The sequence below is a fragment of the Callospermophilus lateralis genome, chromosome 6 (genome assembly GCF_048772815.1).
Source record: "Callospermophilus lateralis isolate mCalLat2 chromosome 6, mCalLat2.hap1, whole genome shotgun sequence".
NCBI classification, from domain to species: domain Eukaryota; kingdom Metazoa; phylum Chordata; class Mammalia; order Rodentia; family Sciuridae; genus Callospermophilus; species Callospermophilus lateralis.
This window is the reverse complement of record NC_135310.1, coordinates 102753924-102780032: the sequence shown is the minus strand read 5'-3', so window position 1 is coordinate 102780032 and position 26109 is coordinate 102753924. Positions and strand designations below refer to the sequence as shown.

At 40.8% G+C, this 26109-nt stretch overlaps 1 protein-coding gene across 3 annotated transcripts; it reads right to left on the bottom strand.

Annotated features, from left to right (window-relative positions):
• Window positions 1-3034: 3034 nt before the first annotated feature.
• LOC143401306 (glutathione S-transferase A4) lies at window positions 3035-26109 on the bottom strand. 3 transcript variants are annotated; one of them, XM_076858597.1, is made up of 7 exons: window positions 26004-26109; window positions 13840-13946; window positions 13030-13081; window positions 10020-10152; window positions 7574-7715; window positions 5043-5174; window positions 3035-3316 (listed from the first exon to the last, which is right to left on the bottom strand). In XM_076858597.1, exons 2-7 carry the CDS (start codon window positions 13924-13926, stop codon window positions 3194-3196), a joined length of 669 nt encoding a protein of 222 aa, XP_076714712.1. In that variant the 5' UTR covers window positions 13927-13946; window positions 26004-26109; the 3' UTR covers window positions 3035-3193. The 3 variants fall into 3 exon arrangements, with proteins under 3 accessions (XP_076714712.1, XP_076714713.1, XP_076714711.1); XM_076858598.2 differs by lacking the exon at window positions 26004-26109 and adding an exon at window positions 19148-19225; XM_076858596.1 differs by lacking the exon at window positions 26004-26109 and adding an exon at window positions 18524-18950.

Here is a 26109-nt window from a genome sequence, read left to right as displayed (position 1 = left end):
GGGACACCTAGCCAGGGGAAAACTAATGACAGAATCTTGAAAGGACCTAAGGCCACCCAGACATCAGAATAAGACGTAAGTCAATGCCATATATCTGGGAAGGTACCTCATCTTGTCAGGAGATATGGAAAATCCTGACACTCTAGAAATTCTCTTTCTTTCAAGATTACATATGAAAAAGTCCCCTTCTTTGCTTAAAAACATCAACTACAACCCTAAACCACCCCAAAACAAAATTAAAGACCAAAATCCTTCCTCTCAATTCTACTAAGGACTGGTGTTCCAGGGAGAGTAAACCATCTCTGACTTGATTCTAAAACCACGTTTTAAAGTCTAGAGAGGAGCCCAAAGGGAGAATAAATGAACTACCAAGGTCAAGTTAGGAAGGGTCATTATGTGTGCCATTGACAAAACGGTTCTCTTTTTTGAAAAGATGACTTTAACTGAAGCAAGGACAGATTTATAGCCATCCAAGAAAAGAGATTGTCACTTGCCAGAGTGCTAAGTGGTGAACCAAGGCTAGTAACAGTGTCTCCATAATAGTGTCTTCTGGGTTATAGGACCAAGCCCCTCCTAACCCCACCCCTTCATTCCTAGGGGTCTATTGAGCTGGACACCTAAACTAGGCCTTCTCTCCGTCCAAAACCAAGACCCTCCGTGATGGGAGAGTGGAAGTGGAGCCTTGAGTACTCCTTCATGATATCGGTTTTTCTGAGGTTCACTTTTCTTTGGGCAACCATAGTTACTTCTACTAGTTGGGTGGTGGAGCCAAAGAGAACCACAAAGGAAGGATTAGGATGTGCAGATGGTCCCTGACTTACAATGGTTTGACTTACAATTCTTGACTTTATGATAGTGCGAAAGTGATACAAATTCAGTATAAACCATACTTCAAATTTTGAATTTTGATCTTTTCCCAAGCTAGCAGTATATAGTGAGATAACTCTCTTGTGAGGCTGGGCAGTGGCAGCAGGAAGCCACAGCTCCAGATCATGAGAGGAAACTACCATGCCCTACAGTGTGCTGTGCTTCTAAGCTAGGACCTTTTGCATTTCTGTCTTAACAATATTTCAACTAACAATGTGTTTGCCGGAGTACAAATCCATCATTAGTCAAGAAGCAACTGCAAAAACATCAAGTGGCATCTGTGAGATCATGCGACAGTGCAACAAGCTCTGGCGATGGCTGGCTGGCTGTGTTTATAGTATGGTGCTTTTGGGGTGTTCTTTGAGAACATGTCAGTATGCCAGACTGAGGTCAGGCCTAAGGGCTGACAAATCAAGAACCCTGGAAAATTGCCTGGCAGTTTGGGGAGCTCACCACACAGACTTGGCTAAGTCTGAGGGAGGCACTGGCCCAAACAGTAAGGGCCCAGGAAGAAGGGAGAATTTTATTTTTCTCTGCATAGCCTTATAAACTCTTTGGATTATTTAACTAGATCATTATAAAAAGAAAATTCAAGAAATTGCCAAAAAAATATTGTACAGTTTTGAATCATTAGAAATTTATTTCTTCTTCTTCTCCTACTTAATGTCTGTAAGATTAGGCACTTGACTTTGGTAGAGGACAGAGGAAAGTTGTTCCACAGAGAGGGAGTCTTCTGGGTAGTCTTGTCTCTTTCTGTCTTCCTCCGTATCTTTTTAATTAAGCAGCTGCTGATCAACAATGGCTTTCTCTAATTGGGGAATGTGGTTGGACCATTAGCTAAATACCAATCATCTGCTGCTGTGGATTGGATGAGTAGTCTTCAAAAGTTCTTGTGTTAAAGGCCTGATCTCCAAGGTGGTGCTGTTGTGGACCCTTAGGAGGAGGGACCTAGTGGGAAGCCTTTGGGTCATTGAGGGTGTGCTCCCAAAGGGGATTGTAGAATCCCGATCCTTCCTCTCTTTGCTCCACCACACATTTCCACCATGATGTACCATCCTCACCAAAGCAATGAAGCCACTTGGTCTTGCACTAGAACACCCAGAACTGTGAGCCAAAATTAACATTTTTCTCTTTATAAATTAATTGTCTTGGGTACCTCATTATAGTGACACAACTAATACATAAAACAGGATGGGAGCAGGAACTTAGGTTCGTGTGGACTGGAACAAAGGGAATGGTGAATGCCCAGGTTTGTCATAATTCTGTTGATCAATCCATTGTCGGAAGAAAGGAAAAGAATAACGAATGGGGCAGGGTGTCATGTACTAGGTCATGCCCTGAGGAAATGCCATGCAATCTGGTGTCATCAGATCATTTTACAAGTAAGGATATGTACCCAGATACATGATCAGAAATTGACAGAATGTCCCAGAGAGATCTGGAGCAGATAGAGTCATGTACACTAAACCACTGGCAGGAGACTTGTTCCAGACCAGACACAACCAAGAACCACAATTGTGCCTGTATCATTGTCCTTAAGAAAAGCTATATCGCTAAACCAGCTCTTCTATCGCCCCCAATCAAATGAGCCCTATGTGGGGCTGAACTCCAAATCACACAACTTGGGAACACAATAGTCCTTAAAGAAAATATATCAAGGCTGAGGAATATTATGGTCAAGTTGTATAAGGGAATATTCATTGGTTATATCTTAATCTCAGTGCTATCTGGGATTTTTTTTTTTTTTTAATCAAAGCAAAACCCAGTCTTTGGTGGAAAAGCGTCATCTAGTTATCCAAGTTTGTTTTTTTTTTTTTTTTTTTTTCTTTTCAAAGTTTCAAAATAGGGTTCCCTGGACATTCCCATTCCTCCTTACTTTTCCCCCTAGGACTTACTAAGTAGAACCAACTAATCCCACTTCACCCTTTGCCACTTTTTTTTCCCCAGAAATCAGTGTGGGTGTTAGAGAGATCCTGTTCCCCTAAATGTGTGGTCACTCTTCCCCCAGTGGTCAGAATCTTGATGCAGACAGCATGAAGAGTGCTGCATGTAGTTCCCTGCCTTGAATATGTCTGCCTCCTATTTATTTATGCAGAACATTGACTTCATAAAAATTCTAGACCTCCATCCACAATTGACAAACTGAAGAAAAACCTCACATACAGAGTGGTTTTATACTGCATTTAATCAGCATTTGTTGATGGCAGCATAGTTTGTTCTTTTTAGATGTTTCACTCATAGAATTTACAGTTTGTTTCTGGTGTGCCCGTAGCTGGCATGCACTGATGCTGCAAGTGGATCTGAAGCCACCCGAGACCTGCTGCCATTAGAACTGCAGAACTGTCCTGATGACTTCAACATAGTGGCTGTCTGGGGGCGGCTTCCTCTGACTCCCGTGCTGGAGAAACTTCTTAATTGTAGGAATGTTGCTGATTCTTGTTTTAAATGCCTGAACAAGAAATAGTAAAATCAGGGCCTCCATAGATCTCATGACCTTTAAGAAAAATCAGAACTTTGTCACAAGAGGACGGTGCTTAGACTTTAGTATGCGGAGCCTGGTGGATTGAAACAGGGTCAATCCTTCAATGCATTTCTGGATGTTCCTGGGAGAGCAATGCCATTGCCAGTGTACTGAGCATGAGTTATCCTAGTTAAAAAGATATTGTCACACTAAGGCAGTGCATATCAAAAACTTATAATATATTCATACTTTTTACCCATCAATTCTTGTTCTAGGAATTTATTATATGAGAATAAGTAGGGGTGTGGAAAATAGTTATCATAATTTTAACACAGAAATAATCTATATTCAGGAAGGGGAATTGGTTACATAAACAAATTGTGATATGTATATAAATTATATTTCTATAAGGAATATAAGTCAGCAATTTAAAATGATATTATATAACAAGAAACAGAAATAGAAGTTCCCTGTGTTGATGGGGAACATCTCTGGAATGTATTTTTTAGTTAAAAAAAAAAAAAAACTGGAGCAGAACAGAATATATAGTACTTTATATAGAGTATACGAAAGTGGAGGATGAAACAAGAATATATTTTCATATTTGCTGATATCTGCATAAATAGGAGCACTGAAAGGATATGCAAAATTCTGTAAAAATGATTACAGAGACAGGAAAATGGGACGGCAGTGGTGGAAATGAGACTTCTCAATTTATGTCCTTTTTAGACAGCTTTCATTCTTCCGGAAAAAAAAAAAATTATTCCATTGCCCAGTGAAAATAAAAGTATTGCAGAAGAAAATTTGTTGATAATTGAAAAGAATTTTAAAAGCAAGCCACAAAGCAATATTTGGCATAATCCTATTTCAAGAAAAATAATAACAATAGGTCAGGAAGTCCCATGGCCTCATGCCAGTAACATTTGGCTGGAGGGATTATAAATCTTTTTTTTCCCTTTTCTTCTTTTGATTAAGGCAAATGTCTATCATAGCTACATGAACTTGCATTTCTTTTATAATAATAAAAAATTGGGGCTGGGGATGTGGCTCAAGTGGTAGAGCGCTCGCCTGGCATGCGTGTGGCCCGGGTTCGATCCTCAGCACCACATACAAAGATGTTGTGTCCGCCAAAAACTAAAAAATACATATTAAAAATTCTCTTTCTCTCTCTTAAAAAAAAAAAAGAAAAAATTCTATTCTTAAATTATAAAACCCATAGTCACCCATGAGACAAGATGTTTCTAAGGAATCGTGCAGAGTCTGGGTCAGAACCTCAGTGACAGGCTTCTGTCTGAGGGTCAGACAATGCGGTCAGCAGTGCCACATGCAAACTTCATTCTGAGCAATGGAGGGACTGTGTAGGGCTCAGGCTCAGGGGGACTAAAAGTGGGCAGGACTGTCTGATAGGAGCAGGAGAGGAAAGCTACAAACGCAGACTTGTTAGTCTTGTTTCATCAGAAAAAAAAAATGCTCAAAGCATAAAAAAAAAAAAAAGAAGAAAGTACTAATTTTTTATGCTAGAAATCAAAACATCTATTTTTCCCATCATAAGGTTTTATCTCCTAACAGACCCTATAGAGTAAGCAAGAGAAAATGACCAGACTGAATAAAATAATAATTTTGAAACAGTATTGAGATTGACCTGGAGACACATTATGTTGTCATTGTTTCTGCCCATGTTTTCCTGGGCTTCTTGGGGATGTTAATGTAGTACCTTTAGCAGTGGGAAGTCAGAGAGGACAGGAGCATCAAGTTCTTCCACCATTAAAATAGCTTCTAACAGCTGTATATCTGCCCAGCTGAATTTGTTGCCAACAAGAAAATCCTCTCCATGGTCTTTCAGAATCTACAGAAAGAAAGAAAGGAAAGAAAAAGATACCAAATTGAATTAGAAAGACTATTTTGCCTGGCTAAACACCTTAAAAAGCATAAAATCTTCACACTGATCAGATTTACTGATAATCTTCAATGCTGGCAAGAATAGGTTGTAACCAACACCCTTTTACAAGTTGAAAATTGGCACAATTTTTTTGGAAATTGGTCAGTGATTGTCAAGGTCCCTTAGATGCTGACTATGGGCTCCCGTTACAAGCTTGGAGGTAGGTGGTTATGTAAAACTATACCCACCAGTACAGGGAGTCACAAAAGCCACATAGCTAGCACCTGACTGCTCTACCACAGGTGGAAAGAAGTCACTAATGGGATAGCAGCAGCCTAAACCTCAGCCACAAAAAAGCTCATTTTTTTACTAGAAAAATGAATATAAATAATCTCTATGGGAATCTTTGAATGGCAGATGCATAAAATATGGGTTACTCCACAAATAAGGAACAAAGATAAACTCAGGCATCATCTCTTCCTGTGATACATATAAGAACAACAAAAAAAAATGTCAACGTTGATGAAAAAAAAAAAAGGATAAAATCAGTGACTTCTAGAGTTTCCTAACCAGAGCAAAGACAAAATTTGTATTAGAATATATCGAATATACCAAACATATTGAATGTAGCTCTTTTTTTTGGGGGGGGGTATAATTTTTGCTGAAGACAAGTTTAGCTTAAAATAACACAGCACATAAGGTAGCTTGTGCTTTCCAATGACCTACACAACACCACCTAGGAAGTATTCTAGCCACAATAATTAAATCTGAACCTGATCGACCTTCTAATCCTAATTTCCAATTTACAAGATATTTAGGACTAAAGTCATTCATTGCAATTACTAAAATCCAGCCTGAGAGAAACTCCAGAACAAATGTGATAGGGAAAAAAAAAAAAAAAAAAGAGAGAGAAGGAAGAATAAAAGCAGGCAAGTGATCATTATAGGTTAGGAAACTTAAGAAATGTACTAATTGCAAGAAATGGAGTTAAATTCAACCCTGATTTGAATGAACAATTTTTAAATGTTTTGGGAAGTAAGCCATTTGCTGATTTCAAAATCTGTAGTAAGGCATAGCCCACTGAATACTACAACTCAAATGATCATATTACTCATTTTAAATGGAAAGTATTTCAACAGTGCTATACCTTGTCCCTAGATTACCAGAATTTGCTTATCTAGAACTCTGCGGTGCTAACAGAATTCTTCACTATAGTTTACTCATTTTTAAGTCAATCTCTCCTAAGGCTAAGGCTGAGAATATATGCCGCAAAACTCTATTGTCCAACAAAACCTTTATTTATGGTGAGAAACTAATGTGACTCCATTTTTGAGAAACCAGCCTCTTCCTCAGAGCAAAGCCTGTCCAAGGAAGGGGGCGTGACTCTTGTCATTGGAAAAACCCACAGAGCACTCTAAGCACATACCCACCCTGCTGAGTTGTTTGTCTGTAAATATCAGGAGAGGTCTGAGGCGCCAGGTGTCCCTGACTCAGTTAGGCTAGGTGAGGACACAAAGCAACCCTCCTAGCAACCACCAATCAGCATGAGACAGGGAAAATACCTGGAATGCAAGATGACCCCCAAATCGTTTATGGTGGTTGATAACATGTGGGGAAACCGTGTAGTTTAGCATGTACACCCCTCATGGCCGAAACCAATCAGTTCAAATGAATCCCCCTATTGTACTAACCAATCACCCCTACCCAACTTGTTCCTGCCATTGAATGTGCTAGTCAATGTTGAGAATTGTTGTTTGATTTTCCCGCGGTATGGAATGATTTGCTGTGATGTTGGGACGTATAGAGTATCCCCCCAAAACCTAAAAAATCTCACTGAACAAAGGTCCCTGGTACCTCTGCGTTGGGAACGGTTGTGAGTCCAGGCTCCAGCTTGCAATACTCTTGTTTGCTTTCATCGGATTCGGCTCCTGGAGGTCTATTAGGGTCCCATGAATCTGGCATAACAATGGAAGTTACACTGCCAAGTTTTTCTTATTCCCCAGGCTGCCCTGGAGGTTTGGACCTTTACCAGCTTCACACTCGTCACTGGTATTTATGACAGAATGGCTTCAGAAAAGTTTTAAGTTTAACAGATTTTTGTCTTTTGATTGAGGCACTATTAATGTCCGCTACTAGACCTAAAAATGCACCTTGGCAGCAAATTCAAGTGGTGACTCTTTGGGCTGATGGCTTATTTTTAAAAATCAGAAGAGAAATTGCACTTGCCTTATTCCAATTCTGTTTTTCACCTGTTGTTTGTTCTAGAATCCTTACTAAAGTTTTGATCCTCTTGGCTTTTCAGATACTGACTCTTTAAGTATTCTTTGTGACAGGAGAAATAAAAGCTCTGGGTTCCTACAGCTTACCTTTTCAAAGATGGGGAAGTAACGGGTTTTAGCTTTCTTCAAAATTTCAGCATAGTTTTCCTCTTTCTCCTTGGGGGGTTGGAATGCAGCATGTGCGATCATTAACATCAGGTCCAGAGTGCCATCAGTGTACATGTCAATCCTGACAAAACAGATACATGGTTTCCTGGTCTAACACTCCATGGTATATTAAATAGTCATCGGAACAAACAATTTTTGATTCTTCCCTTAAGCTCCCATTCTCATAAGTAATTTTGGGTACCAGATCCAGCCAAGTAATGTAGTAGGGTATCTGGAAATGTTTATTGAATATGAAGATATGTGAAAAATTGATGAAATCACAGTTGTATGTACACATAAATATTACCACAATAAAGTCCACTATCCTGATAAATAATGCACCAATTAAATGCACCAATTTAAAAAACAGAATTGATGGATGCCTTTAAGTTGAAATCTGCCATAAGCAAATGCTTGGATTATTATGGTTTTAAAAACTGAACTCATAAGTTTATCAAAAGTACAAAACTTTTAATACTAGAACTTTCTCATCAATTTAGAGGAGATAGATTATTTAACAGGTCTTCCATAGATCTGGAAACTAAGAAAGCCAGGCAGGTCACATAAACAGTTTGGTTTTCATTCCCTTTAAAATTTTTTTTTCATTGAAAAGCACTCTTTTAAAAGACATTTTTTAAAAAACTAGTAAAGGTAGATGCATCACAGTTATTTCCTGGCCAACTAGTGCATTGGGTTACTATGGCAGTTTGCTCTACTGATGGTCTTTGTATCCCCCATTATGTGTCAAGTATTCAAAAAATTTAGTTTAATGATTTTCTGTAGTCTATCTTTGTTTTTAACAGCACACAAAAGAATAATGAATTTGGAATACAAATCATTTTTCTTCCATGTTAGATTGCCATCTGACCCACTTGCCTATTATAGTCTATGCCTAATCTAAAGAAATAATATCAATGATTTTGTAGCTAAGCGCACACATCTTAAAGGAAAGAAAACAATGAAAAATATACATCAAAACAATGAGAAAGAGACTGCTTTTGCATATTAATACTTATTTACATGGTTTCAAAGAGCTTCATTCACACACTGTTTGACATTGCTCCCTGGGCCACGTAAGTTTGGGACTGCAGGCTGTAATGACAAACCTGTCTTAAAGATGAAGAGGTGGGAAAGCTGGGTGGGCTTTTCCTTTGTATGGACTTTGTACATTTCTACTTTATGCACTTGCTCTCCTTTTTCTAAACACTGAACTTGGCTTTGTTCTAGCTTGTCTTCTATGTATACTAACCATCCTACCATAAGATTTTAGGGACCAAAGGAAAGGCCACTTGACCCAAAATCCAGATAAAGTTTTATAGTTGCAAGTCTTTGTTTTGTCTTAAGTCTACTTATTCACCATGAAGCTATTCTTTAGGGCTAATAATCCAATCATCCTCTGTTAGGGCTAGCAAGGTGGACCGCAGAGAAGATGCTTATGTTACATAGATGGGAGTGGGGGATGGTGGCAATCCTTCACCCTCCAATAGATATATGAGGAGTCTTGGCAGCTCCTCCCATCCGAGGTGAGGCCTATTTCCCAAGCTGATCCTGTGACTTTCTCTGACTAATAAAATGAGGTGAAAATGATGAGGAACCAGTTCTGAGCCCAGAAATTAAGAGGTCTGTGTACTTTCACTCTTCCTCTCAGAACCCTGCCTAGCTACCATGAGGACAAGCTCAAGATGAAAGAATGAGAGACACATGGCCCTTTTCTCCCCCAAAAGTCAGCCAACACCCAAAGCCAGAGCCACATGACTACTGTTTGGCTGACCACATCATATGTCTAAGGCCAGTTGGGGTAAGTCAAGTGTGGCCCAGAAAAACCAACCATTAAGATGACCCATAGACAAGTGAGCAATAACAAATGCTTGTTGCTTTAAGTAGTTCTGCTTCACCTTCTTTCTTTATATTGCAGCACCAGAGAGTAAATGTGGGGCATGCTATAACCAGTGAGTCCCCAGCCCCAAATCACTGTATCAAGATGATATGTTACACAGTGTTACTTATGATAAATAGATCATTGATAAAATGCTCAATATTTATTTGCCAAATCAGTTATTTCCACCTTCATGTAGAATCATTTACCAAGTCATCTTCTGAAAACATATTTTGCTAGTAGAGAATATGAGAATGCTACATTGCAGACCACTATGAAGTACACACACACACACACACACACACACACACACACACACACAAGGGAGATGTGGAATATTTGTTCAGAATTCTACATAAGACATGCCAGGTCTAGCACAGCATGTCCCCATTGTCCCCCTAGCTTTCTCCTTTCAGTCCCGGCTGAAAGGTACACTTGAACTAGGTCTCAGTTGATGCAGAACTACAAAAGCTTGAACAAAACTCAATAAAGGAATGAATAGTATGGTACCTGACTCTCTCCTTCAGGTCCTTCCCATACAAGTTGTACTTGGCAGCAAGATAGCTGAGGATGGCTCTAGTCTGTGTCAGCATCATTCCGTCAATTTCAACCAAAGGCACTTGGCCAAAAAGCAGGCATCCATCTGTAGTTTGAACAAAGAAAGGGTAAGATATTCTTTGACGAAGGATAGTCCACTGAGTGATTTTTGGTTTTCAGCCAAAGTGATGAGTTACAGATCCCAGTAATTGAAGAAATGCCTTCTGTTTGCTTCAGTAGCACTAATGTCTATCTAGCAAGATTTTGGCATCAGATTCACCATTTTAGGCCGGGAGTCATTTTTCAGTTACAGGTGGACACCATATCTTTATTTTATTTTTATGTGGTGCTGAGGATCGAACCCAGTGCCTCATGCATGGTAGGCAAGTGCTTTACCTCTGAGCTACAACCCCAGCCCTCCAGCAATATTTTGGAAAGATAAAATAAAATATTCAAAAGACAAAATTTTAAATGCATTTTATTGTATTTTTGTGTGTTGGTCAATCTTGATTTTTAAAGACTTTCTACATTAACTGTGTTAGAGTATAAGTGTTTCTGGTTCTCAACATTTAGGCTGAATAAATCTGTGGTGAGGGTTGTTAAAATATGCCCTCCCCCTTCCTCAGGGAAAGAGTCTGGGATTCTGCATTCTTCCCAAAGTACATCTGGTCTCATGCAAAACATCCACAGCTGCATAATGGACGTGACAGCAAGAACCCAGGCACATTTGGGTTCAATGTCAGCTTTAGCCCCCTCCAGCCATGTGACTTTGGACAAATTACTTATCTAACCTTGAGATTCCTGTCTCTAAAATAGCAGTGGTGTCTATCTAGGAGGATTTTGAGAAGATAAAATGAGATATGTAAAAGACAAACACTGCCAATAATATTCAGTGAAATAAAAATTCAATTCTCTTTTTTTGCAACTAATTGCCTACATACATAAGTCAAGCACTGCTCAATGATGGGAATGTAGTCTGAGAACTACACTGTGAAGCAGGTTTTTCATGGTATGAACATCATAGAGTGTACTTGTACAACCTAAGATGACTATGATCTCATTAGGCGATATAATCGTAGGGGGACCACCATTATATATGTGGTCCATTGTCAACCAAAACATCATTGTGCAGCATATGACTACAGTGCATTTGAGATATATTCTAAATGGTGCTCTTTTCATGGAGTCTTGAAGAAATGAATAGTTATTGAATTTCTACAATATCTGCACATTGTTGTAAGAAATGTTATCTAGAATAGGAATCAGACTTCACTAGTGCATTGGCAAAGATCTGGGTTGATTCCCCCAACTTCTAATGATGTTCCTTTTAGGTTCAATGGGAGGCAGTAGAAGACTGTGGGAAGAATACCTCCCCCAAAACCAGTGACAGCTGCTGAGAACCAGCGTCTCTTTCTACTTAGATGAATTAGGCAAGTCTTTGACTTCTCTGAGCCTATTTTCCAATCTGTAAGTATCTGCCCTGCTCTCTTACCCAGTTTCTTTGAGTAAGAATAAGTTAAAGCTTTGGAAATATAAGTACTATTGTTAATGGGGAGGATACAAAGCCTCCATTCTCTGAAGGTATTTCCACATTTGTTTAAAACTGAATGAACCCCTAACAGCTGGGCATGTGCTACTGCTTGTGAGTGGCACAAACATTAAATTACTACTGATGCCCACTTCTAGGAGTTGATGATCTTAGGCCGATTTTTTAAATCTCAGATTTAGAGGGCAGGAAAGGGTCTTTGATATCGCTTAGTTTAATTCCCTCATTTTATAGAAGACACTGCAGAGGCCAAGGGATGTAAATGTGATTTACCCAAATTCATACAGTTCAGGGATGGCGAGGCCAACAGAAGTGGGCCTTCTGACTCATCTGGTGCTCTCTGCTGTGCCTCCCTGCTTCCTGTTCACAAACAACAGTAAGGCCCAGGAGGATGTTCCCAGTGCAATAGCATCCCACAAGCTCAGGAAGGACTGGGGGGAGTTAGGGAGCACTTCCTGCTAGAATGTTCATGGAATGGCATATGGAACTAGTCACTTACTCAATTTGTATATATTTAGCCCATACTTGTATCAGGGCCTCTCCTTGCTTGGGTGGAATAAGGCAGAAATAAAGAGGAATAACAGATAATAAGGTTCCAGACCTTCCCCCACGTCACTAAGATCTACTGGTACGCTGTAATCTACCACCACTGAGATTATTTTTATTTTATGGAGAAGAGACAGAGAGGCAGAGAAGTTAAAAGTCTTGCCCAGAATCATACAGTTTATCAGTGACAGTCTGCTAACGACTGGCTGAACGGCCTTCTAAAAAATAATTTGTACAAACGTCATGATTGTTTATCAACAACAGTGGGGATGCTCACTTGTGTTTTCTTTGATAAGGACAATAACATTGTGTCTGTTAGAAACTTAAGAAATACTAATAAAATGCTAGACTTTTCTCCCAGTGTGGGAAATTTTCCTAGGGAATTGTAATAATTAAGGTCTTTTTCTTTGGTCAATATTTAGTGAAAAAAAATCAAATATTTTTCACCGTCTGAGTTCTACATTGTGGATTATCTATTATGATTTGATAAAAAATTGTTTCTGTTAATCTGAGAAAAAAATTAAAAGTGAATTGTGAGAAGTAGAGAATACTCCCTCAAGCTTCCTCCCCTCGGATCCCCTGGGTGAGCATTTAAGAATTCTCAAAAGTGTTCTTCAGTGGGAGGGGATTATTGAGCATTCAGCACTGCTGAGTCCATGCTTAACTGAGTTTCCCACCATAACCTCCTTGATGAGTATTTGTGAAGGCTGAATTGCAGAGAAGGCATCTAGCTGTACACCAGGGACATAGCAATCAATGTTAGCCAGCATGCTGTGTGCTTGCCTTTTCTCATAGCTGACATTCTCCAGCCCCGTGTTCTATATCAGAATGAATGTTTCCAGAAACAAGTTTCTATGTTTTTCTAATAACATTGAATAAACCTAGACTCACCTTTCTGCAACTTCTCATAATGTTCTCTTGTTTCAATAAATTCTTCTTCAAACTAGATAAAGAACAGAGATATATTATTATAACTTTATGACAAACTTCCCTATCTACAGCAACTCCAATACTCATGAAGCAAGGATTCTAAGATCACTGTCTTTAAGGCAAGGTCCTTGATGGAATGTAAATATTGACTCAAAGAGGAGCAGGGCAGTTTGGGGACATGTGATTAAGGCTGGGACTAACAAGTGAGACACCGAGGGCATAAGAGCTAAGGTCTGAGAAGCCGTGCCTCCCTAAATTCTGCACTGTAGGTGCTTCACTGGTCTGACCCTCGGCCTGATCCTTCATAAGTCTGTACTTGTACAACAAAAAACAATTTTGACACACTTAAGAGAAGTCAGTGGAGAGGGAATTCAGTGTTAAGGGATGGTCCCACAGGGGAGAACTTAGCTGGGTGTAAGGTTCCAGCTGGTGGCCATGAGTATTACATGACTGAGGTGCTGTAGTCGGACAGAAATGACCCCCCAAAATCAGCCGGTCCCAGTGGAGAAGATGAGAGTCAGATGTGGGTCTCCTCTCTCTCCTTAATCTTGAGATCCACTAAGATCCTTTCATTCCTACAAAGCTTCCAGATCACTTCCAGATCCCCAACTCCTTTCCTACCCCTACCCCTCCCTTATCTCTTAAAAGGAAAACAGTTGGAAAGGGAAACAGTAGATACAACTTGAAGGCACAATCCTGAATTTTGAAGGGGGAAGGGGGACTGCACACCCACCCAGATACCCTACTTCCTCTTCCCAATCAGGAACCAACCTCCACTCCAGCTGCAGCCAGCAGCCAGCGGATGGACTCCATCCTGCCTCGGCCATTAAAGTAGTAGAGCTTGGGTTTGGCTGCCATGACTCTTGGCTCAGAGTTTCCTAAAGGGGAAAATTTTAAAAAAGAAAATTACTTTTAAAGAACTAACTTACTAACTAGTTAAAACTAACTAACAACACCATATGTTGTGTCTTCATTTATAGCAATGTTAAAGCACATAAAACAGACCTACTCTGTAGAGACTCAAATACAGGAGGTAAAACTATGAGGAAAAGTAAGAAATAAATATCACAGAAACAGGATAGAAGTTACCTCTTGGGAGGAGAAGGGGGTTGCAACTGGGGTGGGACATTTGAGATTCTATGATGCAGCGATGTTCTATTTCATGAGCAGAATTAGTAGCCTTTATAGTTAGTCATTAAATTGTGCAAAAAATACTCTATAAATGGACTAGGTCAAAATTTTAGAAAGAACAAACTATACATATCAAGGCATCAAGGTATTTCTGTAGATTTGAAAGACATTCTCTGATATTTGCTGAAATATTTCAGAAGTTAATATAATGGTTTCATGAATGACTGTAAAAGAAAACCTTTTCTAACAGCAATAAGGAGGCATTTGGATTGAAGCATTCTGTGGGAATGGGGAATGGTTTGGCTGCTGTCACAAGATTTCCCGGAGCACTGATACAAGTACAAATGCAAGCCTAGACAGGACCTGGATTCAGGTTCTTTCCTGGTCATCAACAAGCTGGGTAATCTTAGATCTCATTCGCTTAACCTCTGTCTGCCTACAGGTCCTTACCTGCAACTGGGAAGAATCTCCTAGCACCATCTGCAGCCTTCAAAGAGAGTCCATAAAGCCCTTGTACCTAATAGCATTTCTACCTCACTGTTGCCAGAGCCCAACATGGCTGTTGTTAGTGACTGTACCTGTTTCACAGGATTATTGCAGTGATCATATGAGATAAAATAAGGAGCTTTGAAGATACTAAAACTCTTTGGTCTCCTTTTCTCACCTTTGCCCCTCCTACTCTATATACAACAATGCACACTTCATTTAAAGGAACAGCAAAAGATACCAACTTCTGGCACAGTGCCTGTGGTACTTGGTTCAGAAGGTGCTCAGGAGGCACTGAGGAGCACATCCATGGAGACGCTATGCTGCCCTGGGTGCCAAGAGAGCATTTCCCACGGTCCCAAACCAGAAAGAGGCCAAACCACCAAATATCATACCCTCGCTAAAATCCAATTTGAGGAAGTTACCTGCACAAATAGGACTCAAGACACTAAAAATCTGGAATATCAGTAACTTCATTAATGATATGAAAGTTAACTATTAAACACACAATTGTGTGACAGCAAAGTCCACAAGGTTCACAAAATCGTTTAGGTGCATGGAAGCCATTCTTCCTCACGGCTGTCCCGTTTCGTTCGTATTAGATCTACTTACAGCTTAACTCTTTGAGAAGTTTGATTCCTTTCTTATCTCAGGGAACTATCTATATTGGGTTGCTGTCAAGATTCAGTCCTTTTAAATTGTCTCTTTAGCTACAGCATATTGAATATTTCAGAAGCTTCTTAAAAAAACAGAATCAACCATTGAATGTCTTCGGAGACACTAAGGGAAAAAAAGGCACTTTGTTAACCAGAATTCCCTGATTAGAGAAACCATGTTTAGGTTCAGTGCCTCGCTAATGAACCAGGAAATGAACCTTAAAATACAGTGAATGTGGAGAGCAGATGAGACGAGGAAAGAAGAGAGAGCATGCTCTCTCCTGATCCTCTCCTCAATCTAAGAACTTCTGAATCCTCTGATCTCCCCTAGTGTTCCACGTGGAATGATGAAGGAGCAACCTTCACCAGTTTGAAACATCATATTTATTCAATTAATATACATATTTTTATTTTTATTTTTTGCCTTACAAACAAGTACTTTAACCACCTGTTTTTACAGCTTTCATTACACAATAGCATACCCAGAAATATTTCCCCACACAAGCATGACTAATACACTTTAAGTTCCAATGACAGTAATTGTATCACACCCAAGTCATCAGCTAAGAATTGAATTACCACACCAATGTATTTTTAAGCATAAAAAAAAAAAAAAAAAGGAACCCAGAACACAGGAAAAGTCCTAAGGATAAAAGGTATTGGGTATTTAAAGTGTTCAAATTTAGAGGAAAAACAGGATAAAGCCCATTGGAGTTACTCTATCAATTCAACAAAATCAGCTCAGAAGCAAATCGAAGTTTCATAGGAGCTCTTACAGCCTGCCTGTTAAGCTGGCCCCTTCTGCCCAGTTTGCTTTTATTTCCTAAACTGGTTTTGATTGACATTCCCCCCCGCCCCAGTCCTGGATCATTTAAACTAAAAATACAATAGATTATTCACTAATAATTCTGATTGCTACCAAATATAGTAATTTCACTGTGACCACAAAAGGTTTTCCTTGTTACAATGACTGATTTCAAGACTATAGTTAAGTAAGCAAAACTTTTGCTATTATGGTTTTGACCAAACACAGAAAAATCTATAAGGCACTTCTTATGAAATTCCTTTGAAAATCATTTAATCTCCACCCTCTCCAAAAGCATTTCCATTTCTCACTACAGTAACAATTCGCGAACATGAGGCATTGGGTGACTTCTTCTGGAACCATTGCTGCAGCCCCACCCAGGGGAGCACATTCAATCCCCACCCTCTCCAAAAGCATTTCCATTTTGTTCAGAATTTTGAATCACTGAAATCTCCATGACAAAATATGAATTACAAACCCAGAAAAGTCCATATTAATTTCATCGTAAGTGCATACTTCAAATGTTTAAAAACTCATAGTTTTGACACTAAGTTCCATGTCATTTTTCAAGTAACTAAATATTCTTGTTTTCAGTTATACCTTCTCAGTCTTTCCCACTTTAGAGCACAGCAAAACAATTTTGCTTTTTTTCTTGAACTTTCCTTGAAGTTCTAAGCACTTTTATAAAAATTTCCAAGCAACTTTCACTGCTTATATGCAACCATTTAACCAATAATTTACCATTAACTAGTGTTTTCTTCACTCACAAATTCTATGAAATTTCTCAGATCTCTGGCCATATTTTCTCTCCAGAGACTTTCTCTCAACCCACATCCCACACCCTCATGCTCCCAGCACTGCATCCCCACCAGCCCTTGCCCCCCTGTCCCTCCCCCAGAGCCCCCAGTGGGAATGACAAGAATACTCTGAGATGTAAAAAAAAAGGGGGGGGGGGGAATCAAATAACTGGGCTGGGGTTCTAGCTCAATGGCTGAGAATTTGCCTAAAATGCCCAAGGCCCTGTTCAATCTGCAGCACCAGAAAACAAACACCCATGACCCACCCACTACTGGTGGGCCCACCATTCCCTTCTTGTAAGGATCTATGCCATTAGAATGCCCAGACAAGACCCCCTACCAACACACAGCTCCTGGGCATGACCGGCTTATCCCCTCCCACTTTAGCTTAACACATGAGCCCCCACTGTTTGACAATCTACCTAGCTAACAAATTCCCTCTGCCTAAAGCATTTAAAATTGAACAGCTCCCTGCCCCCCAACAATCAAAAGCTTTATCATCACACTAAGAATTCCTCTGGCCAATGTGCAGATAGGAAGGCAGGTAAGCAGGTGGGTAGGTGAGAGGTCCCTGGGCTCCATCTCCAAGTGCCATCTAAAAGGCATCAGGCTGGTTGTTGGATCAACTTTAAAATGTTCTATAACTTAAGAATCTTCTGGAAGCAAAGTTCACAGCACAGAACTAGAAGGATCAGAAGCTCAATTTAGAAGATGCAGCATCTGAAAACCACCCCAGGACAAGAGGGGTGCCTGCTGGCATTCCTGTGCCTGGAGGATAGTGCTGCTGGAACATTCAAAGGTGATGGCCCCTCAAGACGATGCATCTGCTTTGGACTTGTGAACTGCCCCCCACAAGCTCATCTGAAAACCTTAACGGTTGGCCTCCTGAATACAGGGCTCCTGAGCAAGGCCTGGACACAAGGCACTGGAGAACTGCTCCTCCTCCTAAGCCTCTGGAATTCAATCTGCAGGCATCAACTTAAGCGGGCTGTCTCCTTCAGAGTCTCCCCTCCTGCACTGCTACGACTCACACTGGCTGGGGCTTCATTTGTCCTGGTGCCATCTGCTCGCCATGATGAACACTACAGTAACAAACCAGGTCCATGAGGCATTGGGTGACTTCTGCTGGAACCACTGCTGCAGCCCCACCCAGGGGAGCACATTCAATCCCCACCCTCTCCAAAAGCAACACCAACCCACCCCCCAGAGGCTCCACCGGGAAGGCCTTTCCTTCTGCACCATTACCAACAATACCGAGTCCAAGAACACTCCTGCGACTTCACCAGGCTTACCAGATGACCAGAGGCAAGATTTAAGTGAAGGGATAACCTCAAGAGAGTTAGAGGGAGGAGAAGGGGTAGAGTGAGCTCACAGAAGAGTTTAGCATCGAACCTAGGGAAGTCCAGAGGGGAGGGTACTGCCACCTGGAAAATAAAGGGTTGGTCAATATTGTCCCCAGACACAAGCAGCCTGCCTCAGCAGCCCCCAGTTAACAGTTGACAATGGCACATTGGATCGTGATCACTCCTCAGGCCACCCTTCACCTCCTGGGCTCCACCAGGCGAGCCCTGTTTACATACCACCCTGGGCCAGAGCTGTCAGGCCCGCGAAGCCAAGTCCAGTTTCCTTAAGACCAGGCCTCATCCCCAGGCAGGTTCAAAACCCTTTGTCTGGAAAAAAAGGGGGCTGCTGGTATTGACAAGTTTCAAGTCGGCCCTCCCCGCCCAGCTGCGGGCCTGCGACCCTGCCTGCCAACGACCACTGCCTAGGCCAGTCTCCACCCCTTCCTGCCTCAGCCTGCCTTCCTCCTCCACGTTAACCAGGCCACCGAGGCCAGCTAGGCCCACAGAAGGACCTCGGCCTCCTGGAAGTCAAATCCCCCCTCCAGCAGCAGTAGCAGCAGGGACAGCGAGGCCCGAGAGCTGCTGCTGGCCTCGAAGGGTGCTGTGGGCCTTCGCGCTGCAGAGCCCCCCACATCTAGGCTCCTTTTCAGCCCTCCTTCCCCGCGCACCCCCACCCCCTCTAGCTCTGCCATCTCCTGCATGTGTCCCCTGAGACCCTGAACTGGTCACTTCCGTCTCACCACTACACCCAGGCGCCAGCCCTGCCTGTTGCTAACTCCTACATATTTTTATTTGCCAATTAAAATAAATTTTAGAAATTTTGGAATAAAAACAAAGAGGAGGGCACAGGAATTCACAAACCTGCTAAGGACACTTCAGGACAAACACACACAGGAAGAAATTAGCCAGGCACTGACCAGTTCATAGGAAGTCAGCAACACAAAAGAAACAATGGGGCAAATTAACAAGTCTTATTCAGAGAACCCCCGGCAAGTCTTCATCCTGCTGCCTTCAAACAAAAAATAAAGCAATCTTGGTGAAGTTCACGTTGGGGTTTCACTTGGGAAGTGCCATCTGTCTATTGTCCTTTGGGTGCATAGAGCTCAGACTACTTAAACTGCACCTACTCTGAGAGGTGGAGATAGAGCTGTAAATTTGGCTGGGGGTGGGTCTGGTTATTTCTTTGGTTCTATCCCTGAAACCTTTAACTGCACCAAATTGTGTTTGAAATAAATCCTAGGGTTAAAAAAAAAAAAAAAAGTGAAAGGCACAGGAAAGACTGCTGAAATTGAAACCTCCTTTTTTTTCAGTGATTCTGTTCTACTCTCCCAGTTATCCTTTGGTTTACCCTGTGGATATAGACAATGGCATTTCTGATGGTCTCCAGAAAGCTGTTTTTAAGCAGTGGGTCACTTAAAATGCAGAGTGGTTGGCTATTCTCCTGTCTGATCATTCTCTTAGTGATTTAAAACCTAGAAAGATTAAACTCTCCTCTCTTGCTTGCCCTGGGAAGACTGGTACCTAATGAACCACTGGGTGTCATGACTTGTAGACTCCAGAGAGCATATTTGTCCCAGAGACTTGGTCAAGAGTGAGAGTTTAATGACTGTGTAGGGTACCAGACAAAAGGAGAGGCAGCAAAATTCACCCTGAATTGATCCAGAATGGAGCTGGCTTCTTGCTGATTTCCAGCATCAACACTCAAAGGGATGCAGAAATATCGACCCTCAGAGGTGAAGGAATACACTAGTGGGAAGCCGGCCCATGAGAGGATGTGAGTCTGGGTACCATTCATGGATCTATTCTTCTCTTTTGGGGGAGGTATAGTCACCAGACAAGAAGGGAAACCTCTGCTTGTTGAGATATAACCTCCTGGGTGTGAATTAATAGCCATCCCTCTGGCCCGACAAGGGAAGGCAGAGTGAGAAGAGCGGGCCCAAGTGTGAATCTGATCCTTCACTGGCTCCCATGGCAACAGCACCCATGTTATATCCAATGAACATAAGTGGGTGTTAATAGGCCATCCTTTCTTTTTGTCCAATTTTTATTGTTTCATTATAGTTGTACATAATGGCAGGATTCGTTATTACATCTTACATGTACACAATATAATTTGGCCAATATCATTGTATCCCCTCCGCTCAAAGGCAGGAAGAGTCTCTGGGCTCTTGAGTCATAAGTCCTCACTGTTGCTAGGCAAACTTATCCCACCTCTCCAAACCTCAATCTCTGAATCTTTAAAATGAGGGTGGCAGTTATACTGCTCTCCTTGGAAGGTTTTCATGAGGACTGAGGATTGAATAAAGTAAAAGATAAAATCATACCCCAGTATCATTTCAGGTACAGTCCCCATGCTTTTTTGAATGAATTACAAACCAATTTAGTGCTGTCTAACATTTCTTTTGTAAAGACTGGATTGTCTGTTTTAGATGTCATTTATAAAGGTTCATTGCAAATGCAATGGCTATGTCATAAAAGGGGGCGCGGAAAACTTGGAAATTTGACCCAGCATTACAATATAAAATATTTAAAAAGTAAAATCCAATGTGGTTTTTATCTTCATGCTGTGATTAGAATTAGAGCATTGTTGTGGTCTGCTGGTCTATGGGAGTTTGTTTTGGAATTTCATTCAATGGTTTTGTGCCAGCATGGTTTCTCCCACTTCATTTCTGCCTGTTCCTTCCATTTTTCAGGCACAGATTCAGGGATGTAGCATTAGAGGACAAGCTGTTAATAACCAGCAACTCAAATGATAACTATCACCACTATTGTGAAAGTCTTAGCAAATGTTTGTTACTCCCTAATTAGCTGGTTCTGGCCAGTCCCTGTTACTGGCCTGTCAGCCTGGGACTAAGAGTGTTCTACATTAGTCTCGCAGGGTGGAGGATGGATGGATGGATGAGCAAAAAAGCATTTTCAGGACATCAGTCCCCATCTGAACCCTCCCAGGAAGAGCTGTTCCTTCTAAAAAAATGCTAAGCCCAGAGAAGGGCCCTTACCTCTTACACTCTCATACCCAGCCAAGATCCAACTGTTCTCCCTGGATTCTATGTTGTAAAATTACATGGAAGTGACAAGCTCTTAGGACGTAAGGGTCATATTATATTTCATCCCCTATAAAACCAGCCCAGTATTATCCCAGACACTATGGATGTGTAACATATACAGTTGTTGGTACTGTCAATGTGCCATTTGGAGTTACCAGTTTCTAACCCTGATGAGATTCTTTTCTTCATTATTTCATTTTTTTCTTTCAACCTCAAATATGTATTGAACTTTTACTATGGTACCTTACTAGGTGTTATGGTTTGGATGTAAGACAATGCAAGAAGGTTTAGAAGAGAAACTATTGGGCTATGAGGTCCTTAACCCAATCAGTGAATTAATCCCCTAATGGGGATTAACTGAGAGGTAACTGAAGGCTGGTAGGGTGTGGCTGGAGGAGGTGGGCAGTGCATGGCTTTGGGGTATTTTGTATCTGGTAAGAGGAGTCTCTCTCTCTCTGTGTTTTCTGATCATCATGTGAGCTGCTTCCCTCTGCCACAATCTTCTGCCATGAAGTTTAGCTTCACCTCGAACCAGCTGTCTGTGGACTGAGACCTTTGAAACTATGATTCCGCAAATAAACTTTTTTTCCTCTAAAATTGTTCTAGTTTGTCCTTTAGTCAGACCAGCAAAATAGCTGAATAAAAAGCTAGTCAAGGAATCTAGGCCCACAAAGATTAATAAAGTGTATTTCCTGCCATCGAAAACATCCAGCCTACTATGAGGCAAGTCAAAATGAAATAAATGTTTAGTAAAAACGCAACATGGGGCTGGAGGTGTAGCTCAGTGGTAGAGTACTTGCCTAGCATTAGAAGGTTTTGTGCTCAATCTCCAGCCAAAGAGCAGGTGGTGATGATACAGGATGGTATTATAGGAATTGAACAGAGTCTCACAGAGTGAGTGTAAGTATCCATTTGTCTGGCCTCCACCCCTTCCTATTTTAAAGCATAGATCCTCTAATCATTTTTTTTTTTGATAAACAAAGATTAAGAAAAATCACAGGTTGCTAATTGTTGATAAGGCAGAAGATCAAGATTCCTTATGCTTCAAAAAATAGATCTAATGATCTCAAAGTCCACAGTCAGAACATGGAAAAAAACCAGGTGCAATGAAAATATTAATTCCATCTCTGGGAAATGAAAGAAACAAAGAAGCAGTACTTTCTGGATTTTGCCCAAATGCCAATACCCCGAAAACTCTGCTGCTGGAGAACACAGAATCTGAGTATTCCAACTAGGCATAAACCCATGCCTATTTCTTCAACTCTGATGTTTTTGCCTCTGCTTTTGGCCAAAAGATGTGTCCTGAATTAAACAAAACTGGAGCCAGGAACAGTGGCGCACACCTATAATCTCAGAGACTCAGGAGGTTGAAGCAGGAGGATTCAGCAACTGTGGTGAGGCACTTGCAACTCAGTGAGACCCTGTCACTAAAATACAAAAAAAGGGCTGGGGATGTGGCCCGGTGGTTAAACACCCCTGGGTTCAATCTCTGGTACCAAAAACAAATAAACAAAGAAAAATGGGATTACCAAGTAGGCTTCTTACATGGGTCTTATGACATTGGAAGTCAGCCCCATCCTTCAGGGCTCAAAACTCCAACTGCATGTGGCTTCACCTGAGGTGCAGTAGGAAGCACTTTGCCACCCCTAGAGCCCCAGGTACACATCTCAGGTGGGCTGAGAAGAAAGTAGTGATGGTGACATGGAAATCTTTGGCTGGGTGAAGTATGATACTTTGATTTTAAAAAAATTGGACCAAAAGCTTTTAGAAACACAATCACCTGACTAAGGCCCGGGCTACCAGTTCAAATCGCAGCTATACCTATGTGTTGAACAATTATCTTAACCTCTGTGAGCCTCAGTTTTTCTCATTTGTGCAGCAAGTCTAATTTGTTTGGTTGGTTATGAAGCTGAAATGCAATAACATGTACTTACTGCAGAACATAGTAAGGACCTAAAATGTGGCCCCACATCCACAGATTATGGCAACATTCACATGTGAGAAAAGAAATCCAAATTGCTTCTGTTAGAAGTGGACAACATTCTCTAGAAGTATGATTTTGGACTAGCAGTGGCAACTTCTGGGAACCTGTTAGAAATGCAGGATCTCAGTCCCTGGTCCAGGCCAGTGAATCAGAGTCTGCATGTTGAACAAGGTCACTCACAGGCGTATAAAAGCAAAGTTCGAGAAACTGAGCCTACAGTAAAAAATCAACTGATCTGTCCTGGGGACCCTAGACTGTTCTTCAGGAATGCTGGGAAGGTATATGTGGAAGGACCTGATGCTGTAAAAGTATAGTGAAAAATGGTGAAGTGCTAGAGTTGTGAGTGGCTGAGGAGAGAGTACATTCAGAGAAGAAGAAATTTTGGAAAATTCTAAGTAAATTCCCCAGGTCAATTCGTTGGCCTTCTTTCAAGAATGGAATTCCTGGAATTCAAAGTTCCCATTCAATTCCCAGATTCAACAAAGTACCAGCTGCTAGGACTCAGACCTGGGCAGGGTCAGAAAGAGATGTCAGTTTCCTCAACTATAAAATGAGGAGTTGGTCTGGAATTAGATCATCTCCTTAGTTTCTTCCAGTTTTAAAAAGCTTTCTGATCTCTTTTCTCTTTCCATGCCGTCATTCTGTGTCCTATGTTCTTATCTGCAGAACAAACATCTTGAGAAGGCAGATAATCTCTTGGGGTGAAATTTTACTGACACTGTTAACAATTATTCTGGATAATTTAGACAAAAGATGTTTTTTCTCAATTATATGAATAGGTAAAAATAGGCTGGATAATAAAACTTATAAGGTGTCAACTTGAGAGATTGCCATTTCTAAAGTTACCAGTCAATACAGTCTGCTACATGAAACTTAAGTATTGATATGACATCTTTACTTCACAACCAACCATGCAATATTACTGTGGGGAGAGGGTTGCTATTTTTGTAGTACAGTGATTGAGGACATAGATTCATCCCAAGCTCATCTACTTATATTTAATATATATTTAATTTTCAGAAACTAAATTTCCTATTAATTAGGGTCTAATGGATTGATTTACAGTCTCCAAACTCCCAAAGGATGGACTTTTTCCTCCAAGGCTTACAAATTTACTTAAATGAGTCAAGCAAGAGACTTTTATCTACCCAGCTTCTTAGCACTGCCTAAATAAAGTGTACCACCATATGACCCATTACTGTTTAAAGATTGGGACAAGTCTGAGAAAATTTGAGTCAGAGTTTGACTGCTTCTCAACTTGGCATAGCTTTCAGGACACTGGAAGAAGACCCAGTGTCAGCTCATCTGGATTAAATCTTCTAATCATACTTGGAGTAGATGCTTAGATGTATGAAAACTTAGTTTACCCATTAGACCCTATGACCCAGTGTGGCTGGTACCTATATTCTTTTCCACTGGGTATAAAAATATCTGAGATTTAGTTAGGGAGGGAAAAAAAACATAATGACTCAAAAATTAATACATGCTTTCAAATTCTACTAAGCAGCATATTATGTCAATCAATAATCTGAAATACCATTAAACTCATACATACCTGCTACTAGAGTCCCAGGCCAGAGGCCTGGGGCTCCCAACAAATTAGGTCTAGCTACTGGCCCCCAAAACCAAATGATGAAAAGCAGAAAAGGAACATTAATCAATAAGGCCATATTGAGAAGGCAAAGTGAGTTTTACGGTCTCATGGGGAGCTGATATAAGCTTTAAGTTTAAATAGAGGAAGAATTGAGGCAGGGGGTGAGAGGTATGCATAATTAAGAGTCTGGGTCAAATTGATCTGGTTGATCATTATCTCAATTCTGGTTCTGCAGGGTGGCTTCAGAGAGGTTCTTAGCTGAGGGAACAAAGTGCATTTACTGCTCAGGATGTTTATCAATTAGACCTGTGTTCCTGAAAGAGAGAAATTCAGTTCCCATGAGATGAATGCTCCTGCTTAGGGTGGGGCAGTCTCATGAGATAAACTGTGTGGAAGGTCCCACAATTCCTGGAAGCTTTAAAACAATGGCTATGGACCTCTAGGTGCCATTCCAGGGGTCTAGAACAGGACATTGTAAAAGCAGACAGTTGAATGTCCCTGGAAATATCTTTTTTATTTTTATCTTGGTGTCCTCAGACTTGAAGGGGGATGAAATAAGTTAGATTAGGTAAATTTATGGCTAAAAAATCCTGTATTAGCATGCCTACTTGAAAAGCTGACTCAAAGTTTGAAGTAACAAACTGAGTCAGACACAAAGAGAAGGCAGAGATGGCAAACTTTAACCTGCTTTTAGTCACCCACTTGCAGGCTTAAAGCAAAGAGTCAGTGCTTTTAGTAGAGAAGCTTCTAATTCTCTATTGTGTATTTATTTTTGAAATTACGTTTAATATATGATAGGGGTGTGGGAACATTTTAATGTCTGATACTATATTATGCACAGGCAATGGAATACTTCAAAAGGGCCTTATCTATATATACATTTACTAGCTCCTTTTCATTTACGTATCTGCTCTGCAAAAAACAAACAAACAAACAAACAGAACTGTTCCTTTTATTTGATATGGTCAAGCTTCGAAATAATAAGCAATAAATTGAACATAAACAGTTGCTGACTATAAATTGCACACTTGGCAGTAAAATATAATTACCCAACCAAGTTCAAGAAGCTTACATAAGAACTACATCACTAACCTTATCTCTTCTAGGCTCCTGTTCCTTCCGACCGCTGCAGGAGAGATTAAAGGAGGGTTTATAATACTCTCCTTTCCTATTGAAAGCTCCACCCACTTTAAGAATT